At 45.5% G+C, this 16,583-nt stretch overlaps 1 protein-coding gene across 1 annotated transcript; it reads left to right on the plus strand.

Moving 5' to 3' along the window:
• On the plus strand, positions 1–6,433 carry LOC311129499 (caprin-2-like; the record flags this gene model as incomplete). The annotated part of the gene is made up of 21 exons (XM_084161794.1): positions 1–56; positions 478–727; positions 852–914; positions 1,018–1,104; positions 1,688–1,923; positions 2,061–2,143; positions 2,291–2,431; positions 2,547–2,587; positions 2,725–2,958; positions 3,105–3,143; positions 3,224–3,352; positions 3,560–3,644; positions 3,740–3,792; positions 3,920–4,048; positions 4,163–4,279; positions 4,383–4,541; positions 4,654–4,780; positions 5,064–5,240; positions 5,526–5,566; positions 5,688–5,754; positions 5,859–6,433. Exons 1-21 carry the CDS (start codon positions 19–21, stop codon positions 6,431–6,433), a joined length of 2,871 nt encoding a protein of 956 aa, XP_084017920.1. The 5' UTR covers positions 1–18.
• Positions 6,434–16,583: the final 10,150 nt, after the last annotated feature.

A 16,583-nucleotide genomic window follows, 5' to 3' on the forward strand; every position in this document is an offset into this window, starting at 1 on the left:
CGCAACTTTAAGCACGAGATGAATCCTGTCTGCGACACAAAATGCGCACACGTTGGGTATGTGTTTTGGAATCCATTTAAAATAATAACCATTGTTTTAACGATTTGTTTGTAACGTTGTCGCGTGCTATGAGATTTCTATCTGCTGTTTCACGATTCTCTAATTAAAATCCATCAACAACATACGTAATCACACCGGCTGTGCAATGGACAAAAATGCACTATCACGGTTTTGGCAATCACCCAGTGGCGGTTGAGGCTATCGAGTTATTGGAACATTAGCACATTTATGGAAACTCCTAATAGGAAAGTATAATGGGGGGAGGGACAGCCTTCCTACTAGAAATTAAATTGGCCCATTTTTTTAAAGCACATTTGATCGTGATGATGCAAGAAGATCACACATTTCATGGCCAACATTTTTATCCTATGGACACCAGTCATGACAATTACCTGTTCTGTCTTGAACCCCCTCCAGCGAGGATCTGAACATGGTGCAGCTGTCTCCATCCCCAGCCCGGGATGTCTCTCCTTCACCTGCGTGCTCCGAGAAGGGGAGGCAGGGGAGCCCTAAGGCAGGTAGCCCCAAGATGGGCTCCCCTGGTGGGCTGAGTCCTCTCCAGCTGGCCCTGGCAGCCTCCACCACCATCTACCAGGGCTACGAGAGTTACATCGAGGACGGCCTCATCTGCCTCAAGCACAAGATCCGCAACCTGGAGAAAAAGAAGGTAGGATGGATGACAAGATTAGTGGTTTGGTGGGTGTTTAAGTGGATGGAGATATTACCACCCCTTTCAGGGTTTCCTGCATGTCACCATAAAATAAAGACATTGTAAGTGTTTGTATCCACAGATTAAGTTGGAAGACTACAGGAAGCGTTTGAAACATGGGGAATCACTCAATCAAGACCAGATAGTAAGAACAGGATTTCCAATTGTGGTAATAAAAGCAGTACATTTATTTCTACCAGAGGATTGAGATGTTGCCTTGTCTTTTAAACTCTTTGTATGTGTGTCAGGATGCAGTGGAGAAGTATGATGAAGTGATTCACAACCTACAGTTTGCCCAGGAGCTGCACAAGACCCTGGGTGGCCTAACACAAGACGTAAGGATCTCTGTTTGCCATTGCTTATCATAATGCTGGTGTGTGTATATGGGGATGGGTAGAGCAGCTCCGCATGCATTCCTTTTGGTAGACCAGGCGTATTTTCTTATGCATAGTCAGAATAGCACTTCGCCATTCATTTCAAGCGTCTGAGAATAGGTTCATGAGGGCAGAAAGGGTGTGATGTATTGGATTGGAATCCAGCCTCTTGTCAATGGATTGTACACTTGAGGCTTTAGCCCATTGCAAAGCTGAGTTGGGAATTAGCACACTGCTGTTCCATTCTGCTGCTCGAATACCTTGATTGCTTTAATGGTTAGGTTTCACTTTCCCTACTTCTATGTCTAAGTGCATGGCCTGATATGGTGTCAGTAATCTAGACCTATTAGCTGGTCAACAGATCACTTGTTTGTCCAGATTCATGATTAATTATCTTGCATTTTTGCAAGACAACATAATAGACTTTAACTTACACCCATCCAGACATTTGAAATCAACAAAAGCAAGTCGACTGGTCTAGTGATTAGGTGTAGGAGTAGGTTTGCGATTGGTCCGTAGAATCCATCTAACCACCCCCCTTTAGCTGCTAAAGGCCCAGAAGAAGGCGTTGAAGAAGGAGCAGATGGCCAAGCTGGAGGTAGAGAGGAGGAGGCTGTGCGTAGTGCTGCAGGTTAAGTTCCTCCTGCAGACCCTGCTGCAGCACGAGCACATCAGGAAGGACCTCCTCTCCGCCCGCAACCCCCAGCTCCAGGTTGCAGAGCTACAGAGCCTGCTTGAGCTCGCTGAACTACTGGGGGTGAAGAGGGACAAGAATGTGAGGTACTGGGGAATAGATGTGCGCACCACACACACATTCTGTTGGACTTGAGGGACAACAGCATAAGTTACAATGAAACACACTCTCATACGTCTGTGTTGATTGAAGACTAGTCTGATCCCCCTCTACTGTGTCCCAGTTTGGAGGAGCAGATGGAGAGCGCAGCCCTGGTCTACCTGGACCTGCTGGAGGGAAAAAATAAACCAGTAGCCGGCACCACCTGTGAGTTTAAACACTACCTGTCCTGTACCTTTTTAAACACCTGCACAAATACTCCATTTACTATGACTGGTATCCTCAACTTGATCTGCCATTTGATGAACTACTTTAGCTGCCATGTTTAAAATGCATGCATTTGAATGTTTGCAGACAAGGTCCTGAAGGCTAAATTGGCTAAGCTGATGGATTGTGGGTACTTTGATTGTGTACCGCCACCTCCGAGCAAGAGTCCCAAGGAAGTAGAGGTTCCGATGACCAAGAAGACTGTCTCTCAAACAGCCAGCCTCTCTGGTAACTCTACAACAGTGCAACTATTCTTATTCAAAAGCTACTTATCAGGCGGGGTATAGAACAATTAATGTATACAACATTTTGTAATTTAGCTGGATATTATTTTGCCTTGCAGCCCTGATGAAGTCAAACAAAAAAGATGTGCCTAGCAGAGAGGTAAGAACCACTAACATGCATTTCCTGGAAGTTTGGTGCCACTACTTCAACGTTCAACCAGTGTTCTCCTTAAGCTATTTACCTGAATGCGCTGTGGATATCGTACTGTTGTGCTGATAGTCTGTGGGTGATGCCAGTTTCTTAACAGACACTACCTGCCTGACACAGACCCCAATGGGTGTCGAGACGCTCCCATTAATCAGAACTGGAAGACCAAGTTCCAGGCCATGAAGGAACAGGAGCCACCGGACTCATGGGATATGGAGTCGGACTCCACTCAGCCTGTAATCCAGAAACCATGGAGAGGGGCGGCTGTGTTAATCTCCAAAGTGCCAGTTACTACCAAGAAACAAAATGGCGAACCCAAACAGGTGAGGTATTCTCTTATACATGAACTTTCAGGGCAGTTGGAATTTGAGACTAGTTGTGATGTCTAATGGCCAAGGTTAACACTGGGATTGGGCTAGCAGATCTTACTTCAGATCAATCATACAACTCAATGACTCTGTTTCCTCAGAGAAGGGCAAAGTCCAAAAGGGAGCGGGACGCCACAGCTGTGAGTAGACTCTTATCCTTGCATCTCTTAGGTTTGATGGACCTGTCCATATTACTCCATCATATTCTAATTTCTAACAGGCACCTCGTGTGGACACCCCTGTGGAGGTGTTCAACTCCCAGTCTTCCTTGCCCAAGGACCCCATCCTGCGCAAGCAGCAGCTGGAGGACCTGATGACCAAGATCAGAGGCTCCTTCAGCTTCATGCAGGTACAGTACTGCTCAGAGGTCATTTCCAGTTGAAAAGCCATGGATCATTTCCAATGTTCCACCTGGGTCGGGTTTACCACGGCACACTGCGCAGAAAACAAAAATAAACGTTTCTTATTGGTTAAGTCCAGGTAGTCCCTCCCTGTTTAAGTCTTCTTTTGTTGGGTGCCAAATAAATACAATCCTGGATTATTCCCCTGTTTCCAGGATTCTCTTCTGGATGGAGAAGGATCACCCACTAACAGCCATCTTAGACTGGGCCGTCGTGCCTCTGGATCCCCCTCTCCACTCGGTAGCCTACCACAACAAAGTTGGTATTTAATTGTCTGACTTCTAGATGAACAGAACACTTAACATATGTTTTTTTTAACCTCTTATTCTCAACAGTACAGAGCGATTCAAGGAGAAGCCCAGTGGACCTTCTCCCCAAAACACTGCATGTAAGATCTGGAGAAGAAGTGTGAAATGGCACCTTATTCTAGTGCACTAATTTTGACCAGGGCTCTGTTTAAACTTATGACTGTTGGAGTGAGTATTTTAAGATAAATATTTTTGTCCTGTCTCCAGTCCACTCCATTGCCTTCTAAACTCCTCCCTGTTGATGACAAACCCAGTCTGACCAATGGAGACAGCGGTTGTCTAGAGAGCTGTGACCTGGACCTAACTACAGAGGACCTGGCTCACGTAATAACCATTTTAAGAACTCCCCTGTCTGTTAAATGAGACCCATTAAAACAATGACATTTTTTTTATTTTAGATCCACAATTGTTATGAAGCTTTTTATAAAGCACAATGGTTGTCCTCTCCAGGATCCATGTCTGCTGCTGTCTGAGAGTGAGACTGCCTGCCCCTCTCCTCCAGCTCCTCCCCTCTACCGTAGGGAGTCCTCCATCTCAATCACCCTGGACGAGAAGACCTCTGCTCGGGTAAAACAACTCTTTCCCTGACCATGTAGGATTGGCAAGCCTAAAGTGCATAGTATTCTGATTTTGTTTGTCTCCCCTGACGGTGTTCCCTCACTGTACCCAGACTCCCATCTCTGAATCTGGGAAGCAGTCCCCCTGTAACGGGGTGGTGCCTCCTTGTACCTCAACCCCAACCTCCACCCAGGGGCAGCCCTTTTCTACCCCTCCCAGCAGACGTACACTCACCATGGCTCCCCCTGTTCCCTTCCAGACCATGCATTCGGTAAGTCTACCCTACCACACTTAACGTGCTCATAGAATAGGCAACAGGCTTTAGTCTGAATACCCATAAGAGACGTTTTAGTGTGAGCCTTGGGTCTGTTTTGTCTCTGAAGGTATTCAAGGTGAACGTCCCCTTACTTCCGACTGGAGACTTTAAATCCGATATAATCCCCTATTCCACCACCAGCACTCAGACCCCACCGGAGTTTGCTTCCCCGGAGGACGAACACCTACAGTCGGGTATGCCAGAGTTGTATTCATTAGGGCAGTCAATAGAAAACGTTTGCAACGTAAAACAAAGATTAGTTTATTAGACAAATCCAGGGGTGTATCCATTACGCAGGAAACAAGAGTTTCAATTGGACAAATTCAGTTGGGTCCCTCCCCGTTTGGTTCTTAAATGGTAAACAGTTTCCATTGCAAGACTTAATGAATGCAAGACTTAATGAATACACCCCTTGTTTGTCTGTTTTCTTCCTAATGAATACAACCAAGTCTACTCTTATTTCTCTCCCTTGGGCAGTGAACCAGTCTGAATGTCTGGTGGGTAGTGGTGGGCAGATCTTCCTGTCCCCTAGCCAATCAGGTGGCACCATGGGCCGTTCTGGCCAATCATACTACAGAGGATCTGTTAGAGGTATTGCACGTGGTGGCAAGGGGCTGGCACACTCCTACTTTCGCTCTTCTGGTGGGCACAGAGGTATTTATCCTCTTACTTCTCTTCTCCCATCCATCCCTCCATCCTATCCTTCATCCTTTCCCTCTATCCTATCTTGTTCTGCTGATGCATGTCTCCTACTGATTCAGAATGAGCTTCTAAACCTTAATGGATTGGATCAAGTAAACTCCATTCCCTTGCCTCCCAACAGTTTCCACATGACATGATCATAATATTACAAGGTTTTGAGTTAGACATCACAACCCAATTTTATCTGTCCCCTTCCCCTTGGGTTTGACGGGTTTCGGGCTGGTCTGCGCTCCCCAGGAGGAAGCTTCATCCCCCAGGCTCACCTGTTCGGCGCTCGGGTAAGACACTGCTTCCCACATCTGTGTGCACTATCAGATATTGTATGTACATTAGTATAGATTGCTGAAGTGAAAGGTTTAGAGGTTTTGTCTTGTCTAATGGTGTGTTCTTCACCATTAGGAGACTGGCTACCAGCATGGCTACAGGCGCGGTGGAGGCAATGCAGGACAAAGGCACAATAATAGTGGTAAGTTCACTTCATTCTTCTGGCTTGACACAAAACCAAATCTCTGATTGGTTGGGTATTTTGGTGGCTTACTTAACTGGCTTTTGATTGGTCCTCTGCAATAGGTTGGAGTGACTCCTCCCAGGTGAGCAGCCCAGACCGGGAGGGCAACTACTCCCTGGTAGACTCTGCCCACGGCGACTCGCTGCATGGTTTGGGCATGGACCTCACCCCCCATGCCCCCCACACCCTGATGCACGTACCCATGTACCCGCTCCCCCAGCATCCCCAGCCCCAGCCCCTCCGCGTGGCCTTCACAGCAGCCCGCACCGCCAACTACACCCCGGGCACCCTGGACCAGCCCATCGCCTTTGACCAGCTCCACAGCAACCTGGGGGAAATGTTCAACACCAATGTGGGTCGTTTCACCTGCCCAGCCAATGGCACCTACGTCTTCCTCTTCCACATCCTCAAGCTGGCGGTCAACGTGCCACTCTACGTCAACCTGATGCGCAATGACGAGGTGATGGTGTCTGCGTACGCCAACGACGGGGCTCCGGACCACGAGACGGCCAGCAACCACTCCATCCTGCAGCTGTACCAGGGAGACCAGGTGTGGCTGCGGCTGCACCGCGGCTCCATCTATGGCAGCAGCTGGAAGTACAGCACATTCTCTGGCTTCCTGCTCTACCAGGACTGAGCTAGTGTGGCTTCTTGAGCCAACATGGAGGATACAGGTGGAGGAGAGAATATTGCTTTGCACTAAAAAGGAGAAATGGATATTTTCCATTTCATGTGGTCAGACTGCATACCCACCCAGTGCTTGCTTCATTGCCAACCCCAGTCCTTGAGTGTATGGGGTGTGTTCAATGTTCAAACCTTTCAGGATCACCCTTTTGTTTACCCTGTAAATTGCAACCAGTAACTACTTCCGGGGCAGAGGGGAAGACTTCCTGCTGGCTTGACCTTTCATGACCCATGAATGTGGGATTTTTGGTTGTGGTGCTTAGAGACCGACATTCCAATTTCTGACTAAACTGTTAGATTGTGAGTAGTTGTTACATTGACCATAAAAGCTGCCTCTACTATACATTACTGCTGCTGTATTGGGTGTCACAATGTAGTTCTAGTAGCAGGTCCGCTTTAGTTACAATGTGTCTGATCTCTAAGACCTTAAATGAAATGTTATGAATTGGTGGCTTTTTGTTTGTTTTTCAGTATGAACGACTGAGTAAATTAATTGAATGGCTAGTAATGTATGGTTGGCGAAATATGAATTATAATGGACTGTACTTGACAATGCTAAGCACTTTAAATGCATTCTGTACTGCCTTGCTGTGTGGGGTGATCGGGGTAAAATGGTTGGGTGGGGGGTATGGCGTCCGATTCTGAACACTAAAGACCATATTGTCTATGGAGATGTGATTCCTCAATGTGCCTAAATAAAAAATAATATATCAGCAGTTGAAAAGAGTTGTGCCTTCTGTTTCTGTATGTAGCGGTTGGTCCATCCATTTAATCAGCAGTAGGCTATGGCATTTTATCTCAATTGATACAGTAAATGCATTTTAGATGCTGTACAGTTCTACTCAACGACCTGAATCTTCTTGAAGTGTATAGTCCATGCGGAAAGGCAAGTGTATTAGTTTATTTTTCCAAAGGATATATTATCATCTCTGCATGATTTTTGTGAAATTATATCACTCTTTACATTAGCACCTCAGCCTACAAACTACAGTGAACATATTACTAAGTAGAGTAGTTGGCTATTCCTTCAGGTGTAATTACGCCGTTAAACTAATGTAAAATCTTAGGCTAGTGACAGAGGGATACTAGCAAATGGTATGAAATACAGCACAAGTGTGTAACGTCACTAGCATATCCCATGAACACTGAAAGTACAATGGCTTTGGTGAACTCTCAGTACTTCAGAGGAAGAGGCCAAGCGACAGGGACAACTGGGCCCAAAATCTGTCTTCTGTAGCAGGTGGCTTTTTTATTTTACGTTCACCAAGCAAGGTGTTTTTGTGTGGTCAATGAGTGTCAAATTTGAAGTTGTGCCTGTTCACACAAGTATCTGCCCTCTCGTTGGCTAGAATGGTCCAACGTGATCTTGCCGCCTTCCATTTTTAAAAAAACGTCTTTCCATTGTTAGAGCGACCGCTTGAGTATCTGGTTAATATAATGGATGATCTGTGCTTGAATAGACATTCTTCAAACTTGTCTTATTTCAGTGCATTTATATGGTGTTGAAGTACATTACATTGTAGTGTATTTGTTATACTAAATCACATTTTAGAGGGTATGAATAACTTGACATTAACACACTTCTGTTGTACTTTCAACTACTTGAGAATATCTGTGTCACTACAATACATTTTAAAAGTGTATAGAGTACATCTCAAATGCTGGTTGTGTTCCCATGCTCACACGTTGATGCATTCCAGACTAAGGAAATTACCTAACATTTTAGGCAGTTAAATGTAACAAAACAAAATGCAATCTATTATGTTTTTTTAACACTATAATTTGTTTACTAGCATGATCGCTCTACTGTTAGTTTATGGTTGACGCAACTTGTTGGCCATTAGCCAACCAGCGTTTCTCAACAAGTTCAAAGCACATGAGTGCATCCAACTGGTAATTACCGCCTTCCCACTTGGTTATAAACGCTGCATAACATATAGTTTTTGTTCCCCTGCTTAGACATTGCATGCATCAACCAATGGTTGCGCGCCACGTCTTCAACTGTGCCATCGACTGACAGATTGCTATAACATAGCGGATACGTAAAATACCTATCCAGGCATTGTAAGATCTGGCATGCGTCAGCAACATCTGGGCAGAGGAACGTGCCCAAAATGTGGCACGCTGACACATAAAATACCTATCCAGGCATTGAAAGATCTGCCAGTCATCAGCAAAGTCTAAACAGAGGTAGGCGCCCGTTGCATGCATCAACCAATGGTTGCGTGCCATGTCATCAACTGTGCCGTTGGGCAGCAGATTGCTGTAACATGGTTCGCTGATACGTAAAATACCTATCTAGGCGTTGTAAGATCTGGCATGCGTCAGCGATGTTTGAGCAGGGGAACACGGCCAAGTACTACAGAAAACTCCCACTTCCCCCCTACCCTGGAGGAGAGCCTGCTCCTTATTGGCCACCACACAGGCGGCCATTCCTATAAAGGGTGCTCACCTGCATTCATCAGCCCTCTTTCCACCAACAAAACCAGTCCTACAGATGCTTGTATACTGTAAGTAATGTATTATTGTGGTGGCCAATGTTAAGTATATCCCTATTGTAAATGTATATGATGTTTGTAACAGAACCTGGGCTAGCAGACACTAGCTAGCCCTCCAACCCGGCCTTGCAGAATTGGCGTGAGTAAGATGAAAAGCTAGCCAGCCAGGTAAATTAGCCCCTAGTTGTTGGATATCTAATCTCAATATGAAGTGTCCCAGTTCAGTTATTGTTTCCCTGGAGCAGGTCTCCTGGGGCCCCAGATTTGCAAGGGGCCAAGCCTACAGCAAATGGGGAGGTGTGGAGATGGCGGCTGCTAAGATCAATACTATGCTGATGGTTCCTCTTGCCATTACCTGATAAGGTGAACAAGGGTTAATGTAACTTTCTCTTCCTCCGTCCTGGTCCTGAGGAACCACTGTGCAGGCTTTTGATCCAGCCCTAAGGGTCACCTATTCATTGAGACTCAAACTACAGACTAGATTTTGTTCATACTTGTGTTAGAAAACAGTCATTATTGTCAACCACAAAATAGTGTACAAAACATTAGGAACACCTTCCTAATATTGAGTTGCACCCCCTTTTGCCATCAGAACAGCTTCAATTCGTTGGGGCATGGACTACAAGATGTCAAAAGCGTTCCACAGGGTTGCTGGCCCATGTTGACTCCAATGCTTCCAACCATTGTCAAGTTGGTTGGATGTCCTTTGGGTGGTAACCCATTCTTGATATACACAGGAAACTGTAGCGTGTGAAAAACCCAGCAGTGTTGCAGTTCTTCACACACACAAACCGGTGTGCCTGGCACCTACCATACCCCATTCAAAGGCACTTAAATATTTTGTCTTGCCCATTCACCCTCTGAATGGTACACACTACACAATCCATGTATCAAGGCTTAGAAATCCTCCTTTAACCTGTCTCCGCTCCTTCATCTACACTGATAGAAGTGGATTTTTACAGGTGACATCAATCAGGGATCATAGCTTTCACCTGGTCAGTCTGTCAAGGACATGTTCCTAATGTTTTGTACACTCAGTGTATGTAGCCAAGTCCCATTGCTGGCGGTAATAGGTGAGGCCAGGTGATACCATGTTGACCTCAGATACCACCTCCTATAGTAAAACAGCAGAGGGAACAACTCAAACACACCAGGGTTACTGCTGCTGCTCAAACACTTCTCTAGGCAGCCAGGCTCTAACTCAGTGCTGTTCCTGGGGACTGTGCAGGATTTTGTTCCAGCCCAGTATTAACAAACCTGACTCAACTGATCAGGGGCTTTAATAGTCCACTGGGCAAGAACTAAAGCCTGGATGGTTTCCCAGGAGTGTCTAACACTGTAACCGCATGATATTGTTTGAATATGATATAAGCGCTTTAGTGTATGTATAATTAACAAAAATATAAATGCAACAATTTCTACGATTTTACGGAGTTAGATCATATAAGGAAATCAGTCAATTGAAATAAATTCATTAAGCCCTAATCTATGGCTTTCACATGACTGTGCTGGGGCCTGTGAGGTCATAGGCCCCCCCACTTGGGAGCCAGGCCTAGCCAATCAGAATGAGTTTTCCCCACAAAAGGGCTTTATTACAGACAGATCTAAGCTGTCCGGGTGGCTGGTCTCAGACGATCCCGCAGGTGATGAAGCCGGATGTGGAGGTCCTGGGCTGGCGTGGCTACACGTGGTCTGCGGTTGTGAGGCCGGTTGGACGTACTGCCAAATTCTCTAAAACGACGTTGGAGGCGACTTATTGTAGAGAAATTATCATTACATTCTCTGGCAATTGCTCTGGTGGACATTCCTGCAGTCAGCATGCCAATTGCACGCTCACTCAATACTTGAGACTTCTGTGGCTTTGTGTGACAAAACTGCACATTTTAGAGTGGCCTTTTATTGTCATCAGCACAAGGTGCACCTGTGTAATGATCATGCTGTTTAATCAGTTCTTGAAATGCCACACCTGTCAGGTGGATGGATTATCTTGGCAAAGGACAAATGCTCACTAACAGGGATGTAAACAAATTTGTGCACAACATTTGAGAGAAATAAGCTATTTGTCTGTATGGAACATTTCTGGGATCTTTTATTTCAGCTCTTTTTTTATCAGCATTTTTGTTCAGTTTATGTAGCCTTAGAAATAAGGTTTATGAAATCAATAACATTAATATATTGGCCATCTCTGAGCCTCACTAAGATAATTCATTTGATACAGCAGTAGCAATACAGGGATATAACATCTACAGAAGAGACAGGAATGCTATGGTTGAGTTGTTGTATATTTTCAGAGCCATATTTCTGTAAAGCTTAGAAGATCTAATGCTGTTGAAGTCTTGTGGTTGCACGTTCAAATGCCTCATCTAAAGCCTTTTCTTTTGCGGTGTTGCTATAGGCTACCTAGTGCTAACATTATCTGGATAATATGTGTGCAATAGTTGATAATGCAATGGGTGACCTGAATATAGACTGGTTTTCATCTAGGTCAAGATGAAACTGCTCACTGTAACCAGCAGTGCCTGTAATCTGGTTCAGGTTATTAATCAACCTACCAGGGTGTTTAAAAACAGTACAGGAACTATATAATTCACGTGCATTGATCACATTTCTACCAACGCTGCATAACACTCTTCTAAAGCTGTATCCATACCCTTTGGCTGTACTGATGGATTTAGATGGACATACAGTTGAAGTCGGAAGTTTACATACAGTGGGGAGAACAAGTATTCGATACACTGCCGATTTTGCAGGTTTTCCTACTTACAAAGCATGTAGAGGTCTGTAATTTTTATCATAGGTACACTTCAAATGTGAGAGACGGAATCTAAAAGAAAAATCCAGAAAATCACATTGTATGATTTTTAAGTAATTCATTTGCATTTTATTGCATGACATAAGTATTTGATACATCAGAAAAGCAGAACTTAATATTTGGTACAGAAACCTTTGTTTGCAATTACAGAGATCATACGTTTCCTGTAGGTCTTGACCAGGTTTGCACACACTGCAGCAGGGATTTTGGCCCACTCCTCCATACAGACCTTCTCCAGATCCTTCAGGTTTCGGGGCTGTCGCTGGGCAATACGGACTTTCAGCTCCCTCCAAAGATTTTCTATTGGGTTCAAATCAAATCAAATCAAATTATTGGTCACATGCGCCGAATACAACAGGTGCAGACATTACAGTGAAATGCTTACTTACAGCCCTTAACCAACAGTGCATTTATAAAAAAAAAAAAATAATAATAAAAAATAATAATAATCAGATCAAATTATAACAACAACTAAAAAAACTGTTCATAAAAAAAAAAGCTGAAGTAAAATAAAGTGACAGTAGGGAGGGTATATATACAGGGGGGTACCGTTGCAGAGTCAATGTGCGGGGGCACCGGCTAGTTGAGGTAGTCGAGGTAATATGTACATGTGGGTAGAGTTAAAGTGACTATGCATAAATACTTAACAGAGTAGCAGCAGCGTAAAAAGGATGGGGTGGGGGGGCAGTGCAAATAGTCCGGGTAGCCATGATTAGCTGTTCAGGAGTCTTATGGCTTGGGGGTAGAAGCTGTTGAGAAGTCTTTTGGACCTAGACTTGGCACTCCGGTACCGCTTGCCGTGCGGTAGCAGAGAGAACAGTCTATGACTAGGGTGGCTGGAGTCTTTGACAATTTTGAGGGCCTTCCTCTGACACCGCCTGGTATAGAGGTCCTGGATGGCAGGAAGCTTGGCCCCAGTGATGTACTGGGCCGTACGCACTACCCTCTGTAGTGCCTTGCGGTCGGAGGCCAAGCAGTTGCCATACCAGGCGGTGATGCAACCAGTCAGGATGCTCTCGATGGTGCAGCTGTAGAATTTTTTGAGGATCTGAGGACCCATGCCAAATCTTTTCAGTCTCCTGAGGGGGAATAGGCTTTGTCGTGCCCTCTTCACGACTGTCTTGGTGTGTTTGGACCATGATAGTTCGTTGGTGATGTGGACACCAAGGAACTTGAAGCTCTCAACCTGTTCCACTACAGCCCCGTCGATGAGAATGGGGGCGTGCTCAGTCCTCTTTTTTTTCCTGTAGTCCACAATCATCTCCTTTGTCTTGGTCACGTTGAGGGAGAGGTTGTTGTCCTGGCACCACACGGCCAGATCTCTGACCTCCTCCCTATAGGCTGTCTCATCGTTGTCGGTGATCAGGCCTACCACTGTTGTGTCGTCGGCAAACTTAATGATGGTGTTGGAGTCGTGCCTGGCCATGCAGTCATGGGTGAACAGAGAGTACAGGAGGGGACTGAGCACGCACCCCTGAGGGGCCCCCGTGTTGAGGATCAGTGTGGCAGATGTGTTGTTACCTACCCTTACCACCTGGGGGCGGCCCGTCAGGAAGTCCAGGATCCAGTTGCAGAGGGAGGTGTTTAGTCCCAGGATCCTTAGCTTAGTGATGAGCTTAGAGGGCACTATGGTGTTGAATGCTGAGCTGTAGTCAATGAATAGCATTCTCACGTAGGTGTTCCTCTTGTCCAGGTGGGAAAGGGCAGTGTGGAGTGCAATAGAGATTGCATCATCTGTGGATCTGTTGGGGCGGTATGCAAATTGGAGTGGGTCTAGGGTTTCTGGGATAATGCTGTTGATGTGAGCCATGACCAGCCTTTCAAAGCACTTCATGGCTACAGACGTCAGTGCTACGGGTCGGTAGTCATTTAGGCAGGTTATCTTAGAGTCCTTGGGCACGGGGACTATGGTGGTCTGCTTGAAACATGTTGGTATTACAGACTCAGTCAGGGACATGTTGAAAATGTCAGTGAAGACACTTGCCAGTTGGTCAGCACATGCTCGGAGTACACGTCCTGGTAATCCGTCTGGCCCTGCGGCCTTGTGAATGTTGACCTGCTTAAAAGTCTTACTCACATCGGCTACGGAGAGCGTGATCACATAGTCATCTGGAACAGCTGGTGCTCTCATGCATGCTTCAGTGTTGCTTGCCTCGAAGCGAGCATAGAAGTGGTTTAGCTTGTCTGGTAGGCTTGTGTCACTGGGCAGCTCGCGGCTGTGCTTCCCTTTGTAGTCTGTAATAGTTTTCAAGCCCTGCCACATCCGTCGAGCGTCAGAGCCAGTGAAGTACGATTCAATCTTAGTCCTGTATTGACTCTTTGCCTGTTTGATGGTTCGTCGGAGGTCATAGCGGGATTTCTTATAAGCGTCCGGGTTAGAGTCCCGTTCCTTGAAAGCGGCAGCTCTACCCTTTAGCTCAGTGCGGATGTTTCCTGTAATCCATGGCTTCTGGTTGGGGTATGTACGTACGGTCACTGTGGGGACGACATCATCGATGCACTTATTGATGAAGCCAGTGACTGATGTGGTGTACTCCTCAATGCTGTCTGAAGAATCCTGGAACATGTTCCAGTCTGTGCTAGCAAAACAGTCCTGTAGCTTAGCATCTGCGTCATCTGACCACTTTTTTATTAACCGAGTCACTGGTGCTTCCTGCTTTAGTTTTTGCTTATAAGCAGGAATCAGGAGGATAGAGTTATGGTCAGATTTGCCAAATGGAGGGCGAGGGAGAGCTTTGTATGCGTCTCTGTGTGTGGAGTAAAGGTGGTCTAGAGTTTTTTTTCCTCTGGTTGCACATTTAACATGCTGGTAGAAATTAGGTAGAACGGATTTAAGTTTCCCTGCATTAAAGTCCCCGGCCACTAGGAGCGCTGCATCTGGATGAGCGTTTTCCTGTTGATTAATGGCCTTGTATAACTCATTCAGTGCAATCTTAATGCCAGCATTGGTTTGTGGTGGTAAATAGACAGCTATGAAAAATATAGATGAAAACTCTCTTGGTAAATAGTGTGGTCTACAGCTTATCATAAGATACTCTACCTCAGGCGAGCAAAACCTAGAGACTTCCTTAGTATTTGATTTTGTGCACCAGCTGTTGTTTACAAATATACACAGACCACCACCCCTTGTCTTACCGGAGTCAGCCGTTCTGTCCTGCCGATGTAGCGTATAGCCTGCTAGCTGAATGTTATAATTGTCGTCGTTCAGCCACGACTCTGTGAAACATAAGATATTACAGTTTTTAATGTCCCGTTGGTAGGATAACCGTAATCTTAAGTCGTCCAATTTATTTTCAAATTATTGAACGTTGGCTAATAGGATTGATGGAAGAGGCAGTTTATTCGCTCGCCGTCGGATCCTTACAAGGCACCCCGATCTACGTCCACGATATCTCCGTCTCTTCCTCACGCGAATGACGGGGATTTGGGCCTTGTCGGGTGTCTGTATGATATCCTTCGCGGCCGCCTCGTTGAAGAAAAAATATTTGTCTAATACGAGGTGAGTAATCGCTGTCCTGATATCCAGAAGCTCTTTTTGGTTATAAGAGACGATGGCAGAAACATTATGTACAAAATAAATTACAAATAACGCGGAAAAACACACATAATAGTACAATTGGTTAGAGGGCTGTAAAACGGCAGCCATCTTCTCCGGCGCTGTGCTTCTCAACTGGCTAGGCCACTCCAGGACCTTGAGATGCTTCTTACGGAGCCACTCCTTAGTTGCCCTGGCTGTGTGTTTCGGGTCGTTGTCATGCTGGAAGACCCAGCCACGACCCATCTTCAATGCTCTTACTGAGGGAAGGAGGTTGTTGGCCAAGATCTCGCGATACATGGCCCCATCCATCCTCCCCTCAATACGGTGCAGTCGTCCTGTCCCCTTTGAGAAAAGCATCCCCAAAGAATGATGTTTCCACCTCCATGCTTCACGGTTGGGATGGTGTTCTTGGGGTTGCACTCATCCTTTTTCTTCCTCCAAACACGGCGAGTGGAGTTTAGACCAAAAACCTCTATTTTTGTCTCATCAGACCACATGACCTTCTCCCATTCCTCCTCTGGATCATCCAGATGGTCATTGGCATACTTCAGACGGGCCTGGACATGCGCTGGCTTGAGCAGGGGGACCTTGCGTGCGCTGCAGGATTTTAATCCATGAAGGTGTAGTGTGTTACTAATGGTTTTCTTTGAGACTGTGGTCCCAGCTCTCTTCAGGTCATTGACCAGGTCCTGCCGTGTAGTTCTGGGCTGATCCCTCACCTTCCTCTCAATCATTGATGCCCCACAAGGTGAGATCTTGCATGGAGCCCCAGACCGAGGGTGATTGACCGTCATGTTGAACTTCTTCCATTTTCTAATAATTGCGCCAACAGTTGTATTTTATACAGGTAACGAGTTCAAACAGGTGCAGTTAATACAGGTAATGAGTGGAGAACAGGAGAGCTTCTTAATGAAAAACTAACAGGTGTGTGAGAGCCGGATTTCTTACTGGTTGGTAGGTGATCAAATACTTATGTCATGCAATAAAATGCAAATTGTTTACTTAAAAATCATACAATGTGATTTTCTGGATTTTTGTTTTAGATTCCGTCTCTTACAGGTGAAGTGTACCTATGATAAAAATTACAGACCTCTACATGCTTTGTAAGTAGGAAAACCTGCAAAATCGGCAGTGTATCAAATACTTGTTCTCCCCACTGTACACTTAGGTTGGAGTCATTAAAACTTGTTTTTCAACCACTCCATCAATTTCTTGTTAACAAACTATAGTTTTGGCAAGTCGGTTAGGACATCTA

Source organism: Coregonus lavaretus (assembly GCF_964263955.1).
Source record: "Coregonus lavaretus genome assembly, chromosome: 5".
NCBI classification, from domain to species: Eukaryota; Metazoa; Chordata; class Actinopteri; order Salmoniformes; family Salmonidae; genus Coregonus; species Coregonus lavaretus.